This window comes from Gobio gobio (genome assembly GCF_949357685.1).
Source record: "Gobio gobio genome assembly, chromosome: 3".
Lineage (NCBI taxonomy): Eukaryota > Metazoa > Chordata > Actinopteri > Cypriniformes > Gobionidae > Gobio > Gobio gobio.
Genome location: NC_137099.1, coordinates 25,525,539 through 25,533,437, shown reverse-complemented (window position 1 = coordinate 25,533,437; position 7,899 = coordinate 25,525,539). Strand labels below are relative to the sequence as shown.

Here is a 7,899-nt window from a genome sequence, read left to right as displayed (position 1 = left end):
ATCTGCACACTGTTATTCTCTCCTTATTTAGAAAAGATTACAAATGTAACCTTTTTTTGTCCCATTCCTCAAGATTGTTATTATTAAAAAATACTTTCTCACATATTTCTCACACTTCAATGTACACTGTTATTTTTCACTAATCGTATTATATATAAGTAATTGCAAACAAGTAGCTACTGCTGTATTCTGTGCTGTTGTACAGTTTCTAATATTTACGGTAAACCAAGTTCAGTGTCAAGTTCTTTGGCCAAAATAAACGCGGTTGTTTTCTAATATATATGGTAACGTTTCTCCCTCCATCGGTGACCCGCTATACCGACTTTCAGCCAACGGGGTCGCTGCGTCTCCACTTTCCACGCGAGGACGTTCACACAGCCCTGAATGAAAAAGACGGAGCTTTGTGCCCGAAACTAAAAAAAACACCCAAACCCGAACCCGAGCCTGACTCATGAATTAAAACAACGACTTATCTGTGAGGTAATGACCGGGGAATTGTTTGTACGCGGTTGTGAGGCGGCTGGGGTCGCTCGGGGGAGTTTAATTTACACAGTTTGTGTGGCATGATGAAGTTGGTGGTCGCTGTTTGCCTCGCTGAGTGAACTTATACAGAGAAAACAAGTAAACAATTCAGATTTCCTACCGTGTAAAGTTAGGATAACGGCCGCGGTGGAGTAGTGTCGAGTGAGGGATATGGGATAAATGCTTTTGGGGTAACAGGGACCGGCGGGTTGTGATTTTAATAGGTAAATGTGAGTGTTGGCTGGATGTTTGTTGAATAGTTTGAGGCCTGGAGCTGACGGCTAGGCCATTAGCCGCTCAAAGAACTCTTTTACTCTCTACGGTGCTTTTAAACGATACCTTATTATCCAAGTATTGTGGTTGTGTCTGAACGTGCATAATATGTGGAGACCATTAACAGGAGAGCTCCAAATGCCCAGATAGTAATGCGTTTTAGAGTAAAAGCGCGGTAGCGGAGCGGGTCTCGTTAGCGCTCAGGCTAGTGTTGCTATTAGCTTCATTAGCTTCGTGCTTTTATTCAGAATTTTTACGCAAACTGTCGTCTGTGAGGTTTCCGTGTCATTCCACGGTTTTAGAGGGCTTAATTACACGCCCAGAGAGCAGGAGGCTGAAGTGCATAAGGTGTATTTTAGTGTTTTTGTAGTGGTGTGGTGGGTTTGTGTGCTGAACTTTAGTGTTGTTGCCTATAGAGGCCAGTAGAGGACCGTCTGTCTGTCTGGAGAAGGATGATGGAGTTCCCGCAGCAGCCTCAGCAGCAAAGACCAGCGGGGGACGGAAAGATCACCTACCCACTGGGTGTCAAAGAGATCACTGATAAGATCAGCAACGATGAAGTCGTCAAACGACTCAAGGTAAGAGCCAAATGCAATCAAATAACTGGAATTAAAATATTGAGTTCGTTTTATATGAATTCAAAGCCAATTGGATGCTTATTGGGAAACAGCATTGCTTACTTTAACTATTGACTTGAGTAGTATTTATGTTTTTAATGTCCCCTACCGAAAAAGACCTTTAGAATAATTGATAAAATTAGATTGCCATGTCTGTACTGTAGCCTACTGATGACAGTCACATGATTTGCTGTAACATACCAGCTGTGAGCCTAGTTTAGTTTTAGTTAAATCCACTTTTGATTTATAAAGGGATGCCTTGGTGAATGTAAGTGTTCTGAAATTAGTGCTCTAATATTGTTTGCAAAATGAAACCATTATATTCCTATTGCCCATGCTATGAGTTAGGGCAGTGGTTCTCAAACCTGTCCTGGAGTACCACCAGCCCTGCACATTTTGTATGTCTCCCTCATCTATCACACCAGATTCAACTCATGAGCTCACGAGACTGCAAGACCTGAAATGGGTGTGTCAGATATAGAGGGTATGCACATGACGTCACCGGCGGCCATATTGACTGCGGTTACGCCCACTGAGTGACAAAAAGACTGCGCAGCAGCATTGGTGTGAATGCTGTGGAAAACACAAACGGGAAGGAGCTTTGAAGATTGCCTACAAATAGATTTGACAATAAATCTAGGGTATATTTTTACAGACTGCCGAAAGCTACAAAAAAGAGAAGCAAATAGATCGCTGCAATTCACAGAAACAACTGGAATCCAGGAAGCGAAACGTGGATTTGCAGTAATCGTTTTGTCGATTTTGGGGTAAAATCATACTCTTTATTGTATTGAATTGACAACTCCTCAATTTAAAAATTTACCATCTTATATATTCTGAAATAAACATCGACACAAACTATGTAGGTTTTAGGGCTTGATGATATATATAAAATTGATATAAGTGATCACCTGGATTTAGAACTACCTATATTGTATTTATATAAAGCGTTCACAGGCAAGTTTGCTTCATGTATTTCCCGGCGTTGAAATCAGGCACATATAAATGTCAGGAAACACGATTCCTGGCTGCATGTCAATATGGATCACTGGATCTTTGGTAAGTTGTAAGGAATATCGAGTACAACTTTTAGTTTAAACTGATAATCGTTTGTTTTACTCGCGTTTCCCCTATTAAATTCATTCATGCTAGGGATGGGCATTTTTGTCAATTTCTCATTTCGATCATCGATAGGTCTCAAAAACGAGTACTCGGGGGCGGGGCATGTCCGTCATTGAGTTAATGAAAACTGTTATGAAAATGGTTGTGGACAAATACAAACGTGAGATGAAAACAGGTATATGAAAACATGAACATATAAAACAAAAAAATAACTGCTAGATTATGATGCATAAATGTCTTTGAAAAAGAAACCTCTTTATAAAATGACCGTCTCAAATAACCAAGTCAGTAATATCGAGCATTGCCTTTGAGCTGAAACTGTGAAATAACACCACCTTGCAGAGCTTGCTAGCTGGTTAATAAACTCAACCAAACGCACCCTATATCAATATTAATATGAAGATTATTATGAACCTATTACGACATAAATCAACACAAAAGGACGTGAATGCGCACGTGAACTTCAGCGTGCTAGATTTTACAGGCTATGGTTTGAAACGGAACATTTTGAATGCGCTCTTCCCTTAACAACGCTGATACACGGACAACGAAAGCACACAGAAACAACATTTTATTAAAATCGTGTTCTCATTATAATGCTTTGACAGATTGACTCTGCACATCATGCACTTAATTTTATTATTCATGAACCTTACAGACATCACTGCGCGTTTTCGAACTCATAACGAAAAACAACTTTAAATAAACTAGGTCTACTGTTAAAAAATACGAGAACAGTATAGCACTGCTGCATTACTAATATCAATGAGTCTGAGAAAGAAATAGCCGATCTAAAAAGAATATCTGTCTCTAAACCATCATGTCGAGCATGAAATATGCGTTTGAGCTGAAACTGAAGAGAATGAACAACAGCCGGTATAACGGCAGCGCTTTGCTAGCTTATTAAGCTCAACCAAACGCTTCTTATATTAGATTAATCAGATATAGACAACATAAAAGTATCTTACAACGTGCATCTGCAGAAAAGGACGCGAATGCGCACATGAACTTCACGCGCTAGTGTTCTCACTAGTTTCTCTGTGGATAAGCTGATAGACGGGGAACTGAGCACAGATCATTTACAGCATTCTATTTCCATCGTGTTCTCATTATAATGCTATGTAGGCTATGACAGATTGGCGCATCTTGCACTAACCATTTAATGATCACAGTGATTCCAGACATCTCTGCAGTGCACGCCTCAGTTTCACTTTATTTCGCCGCAGTCTGGAGGCGTGCTGTATAACGCTAACCAATCAGACCTCCGGTACCGTGCAAAACGACGCAATAACCAATAAAAAAGAGACAAATATTTTTTTTTCAGGGCAATCATCGTTCTCATGATCGATGGTCGCTGTCACGTTCGAGTACTCGATTACTCGACCACTGTTGCCCATCCCTAATTCATGCAGCAGCTCTTTTGCCACACAGTCCGACTGAGGGGGCGTGTTCAGGCGGGGAAGTGACGTCAATGCATACCCTCTATAGGGAGACATACAAAATGTGCATGGCTGGTGGTACTCCAGGACAGGTTTGAGAACCACTGAATTTGGGCTTTTGAGCATGGAGGCTGCTTAATTTATTTTGGTCAGACTTGCACCTTGGAGATTTTTTTGCTTGACATGATACAACTGTGAAAAGGTCCCATAGAGTTGCATTGAAAAAGGGAGTCAAACTGTATCTAGTGGATGTTATTGAGCAATGGAGGTAGGCACTTTTGATTTGGGCAAGTAAGCAACTAATTTTATGCTGCCGTGTTCAATGCATAATACTCTTGGACCAACAAGTTTAACCAAATAATAGGGGTGTAACGATTCGTTTTAACAACGATTCGATTCGTATCACGATTTGAGGTTGTCGATACGATTCAAGGACGATATTGGTTCATTTAGAACGATACGATCCGAAACGATTCAGTGACTTGAAATCGATTCAGTAACTTTTTAGCCAAAAATTGTGTGACTGAAATAAATATCTGGATACTGCTCAGTGCAGGTGAAGTTTCCTAGATTCCTGTTGTTTCTTGTAAGGGAATCAGGAATCAATTAATTATGGATATAAACAAACAAGTAAACAACAATTAATGGCAAATGCATTCAAATTTTATTTGAATAAAGTGCAACCAACAGTTTAGGTTGAATTAAAAGGAAGTTAACCTTTTCTGCTCTCATTTTCAATTTTCAATACATTTTCAATAAAAGCACAGTAAGTGCAACCAACATTTCAACAGTAGGTTAACCTGCTACTTCTGCTTTTGTTTTCCAACATAAAAATATTACAATATTAGTATAAAAAATAAAGTGCAACTAACTACTCTTCAGGTTTAATTAATAGTAAGGTTTACCTGCTACTTTTGCTGTTGTTTTTCAACATTAAAATAATATAAATACAATATTAATATCAAAAATAAAGTGCAACCAACATTTTTTCAGGTTGAATAAACTGGCTGAACCTGCTACTACTCTCAGTTTAATAAACAAACAATATTTAACAAAGATAAAATGTAACCAACTACTCTTCAATGACTCTACAGATTTCTTTTTCAAAAATATCAACATGATCTGACCGCAGAACACTTCTCTGTGCGTTCACTATGTCGCCAGCTGTACTAAAAACTCGCTCTGCTGGCACACTGGTGTCAGGAATGCACAGGTAACATTTAGCAAGGGTTGAAAGTACAGGTAAAACGTTACTAACTTAGCTCTTTCTCCTGGTGGCTTGATAATTTCTCGCACGTTGGCTTCTCTGTCATCCGCCATGCTATGCTTTGTTTTCTTAGCGCTGCTGCTGGTGCGTGCGTTGCGATGATGTCACAGATAGGCAGACTTAATCGAGTAACGTTTAACGGCTTTATCATTAAAAGTGCTAAGAAAAAATATCCATATAAAGTCTGACGTGCTTAAATCCAATGCGTTATTTCCCATGATCGATACAATCGATTGATTACCTTTTAAAACGATGTTAGATCGATATATGTCGTCCGGAAGGCCAACTTGCCGAGCACAGATCGATGTAGTTAGATCATAGGAAAATAAATCGATACATCGATGTAGTAGATGAATCGTTACACCCCTACCAAATAAGATTCCCAAGGATTTGGGCTTGAGAGCATTTTAATTACAACCCATAAAACACAGTGCAGTTTGGCCACAAAGACTAATTGATTTAACGTTGGACCAGTCACAAAGATTCATCCAGTTTTTTTAAAGAACTCATTTTTAATTTAGCTGATTTTATCTGAAACAACATATTGCTCATATGATAAAAATTTTACAGAGGCTAAAATGAATGTAATAATTTTTTGCACTCAAATTGAATGTAGTTAAAGCTGGTTCAATGTCTTAGTGCCCCTATTATGCTTTTTCAGATATTATCTTTCATGTAGTTTGTAATATAGCTGTTTGTGAATGTAAATGTCTCCCAAAAGAAAGAACTGATTCTGAACTGCCTTAAATGGGGAGTTGTCAGTAATTCCAGCCTGGAAGAGTTTGGTTTATGTTGTCGACTAGACATGTTGTGAAGATGCTGTTTTCTGCGCTGTGAAAGCAAATCCATGTTGCATATGACAAAACTAAATAAAAACATACCACTTAGAACCATCCTGCTCCAATGTAAAGTCCAATGTTAATTGTTGGTTGAAGATGTTGATTCTCGATAACTATTTTTTGACATATGGGCAGTGTTGTGAATTTCCTTTTTCTCGTTCAAAACTGTTGTGAACTCCTTTTCCTCGTTTGAAGAAGAGACCAGGAGACGTTGGGATATCTCGTTCCTCGTTTATTGAGAACTGTGCTGTTCTTCGGCTGAGGTTCCAAGTCTCTAAAGGAGTGGTACCTTGTAATTTATCTACATTTCAGGGGGAGTGATTATACAGCAGGGGAGGAGACACTCTGAACAATACAATGCAAATGTTGTATAGGTAAAAGGACACACCCTACATAACTGTGTCACTCGTCCAGATTCAATCAGCATAACAGTGTCATTCAAATGCATAAATGCTTATCCAATCACTCAAGGGCTCCAAGAGTCATTAAAGACAAATGGTGCTCATTTTACTTACAATGAAGAGAACAGGAACTGACCTGGAAGATTTGCATAGCAGACTAATTCATCTGATATCATCATTTTTACCTTAAATGCTAAATGCAATGTACTTTCTTAAATTTGTAATCCCACAGCAGTAATAAGTATGATGCAGCTGATTGGATTCTTTGGATTAGTAACTTTATCAGGGTGTCCGCGGGGTTGTAAAAGGTAGTAAATGAAATTAGCCAAAATTAAGGGCATTAAAAAGTAGTAAACGTCATCTGACGAGGTATTACATTTTCGAGCCCAATTTTTTTTAGATACATTTTCAATTTGTGTTAAGTACAGCCCTTTTTTTTCTAAAATTCGCGTGGATTTATTTATATGTTGAGAGTAGGACCTGCGCGATATCGTGAGGTGGTGTTCATTCGCGCGCGCGCTGAAACAAACTGGGTGCCCGGCTGGCTTGCTGCCAAGCATGTACGCGAGCTCGCTTTCATTCAGTAAGTAAAGCATGGGGAAATGCAAGTTTTCGGACCTCTGGCTGGAGGACTCACGATTTAAAGCCTGGCTTAGGCCAGTAGTTTGCAACAGCCGCGAGGAAGACAATTAATATAACCTGGGTGGGGGTGAATGGCGTCAAATCACATATGCAATCATATAGCAGCCACCAAGCTAGGATGCGCGGACGTAGCGAGCAGCTTCCCATATCAATGTTCTTCGCTACGGATGCATCAACGACCTCAACCTCCACTGCTTTGCCCTCAACCCCGACTGCTCTCCCGATTCAAACCACTGCCAGTAGCCTAACGTTAGTCCTAGCAGCTCCATCAACAGGTGCTTGTCAGACAGCAGACGCTATGCCCGATCACCACCACTACATTGCGAGCTGAGGTGCTGTGGTGTTTAGAACTTGCAACTAAACACCACTCTTTATATTTGAGCGATGGCATTGAAGAGCTGTTTCGATATATGCAAGTTGCTTAAAGCTGGGCATACACTGCGATTTCAGCAAGGTTATCTACTCACACAGTAGATTGCATGCGATGAAAAGCCAAAGCTCACGGTTTGTGTGCTCACACCACGGATCGTCGAGCGCGACTTGTCTGCTCACTATACGAGTGAAATATGCGCGAAAAACCTATAACAGAGAGATAGCCTATCAAATGCATCAGCTATCGATATCAAGAGGATTTAGCATTTATTTATGCTAAATCTATTATTATTTTTTTAATTATTATTATTAGGGTAGACCTACTTTTATTATTAAATTGATATTACATTTAATTTGCCCCCGTGATAATTTCATAATGCATCAATGCATAACCGACGCTGCATA

At 39.5% G+C, this 7,899-nt stretch overlaps 1 protein-coding gene across 5 annotated transcripts in view; it reads left to right on the top strand.

Moving 5' to 3' along the window:
• Positions 1-304: 304 nt before the first annotated feature.
• pds5a (PDS5 cohesin associated factor A) overlaps positions 305-7,899 on the top strand; it is a 45,474-nt gene continuing 37,879 nt past the window's right edge. The window contains exons 1-2 of one of the 5 annotated variants that reach the window (XM_079811961.1): positions 305-480; positions 1,212-1,373. In XM_079811961.1, the coding sequence (XP_079668087.1) occupies positions 1,248-1,373 (126 nt within the window). In that variant the 5' untranslated portion in view covers positions 305-480; positions 1,212-1,247. Of the gene's footprint in view, positions 622-1,211; positions 1,374-2,373; positions 2,472-7,899 lie in introns of those variants that run through there. The other 4 variants (XM_079811963.1, XR_013816162.1, XM_079811964.1 and 1 more) reach the window with 4 other exon arrangements.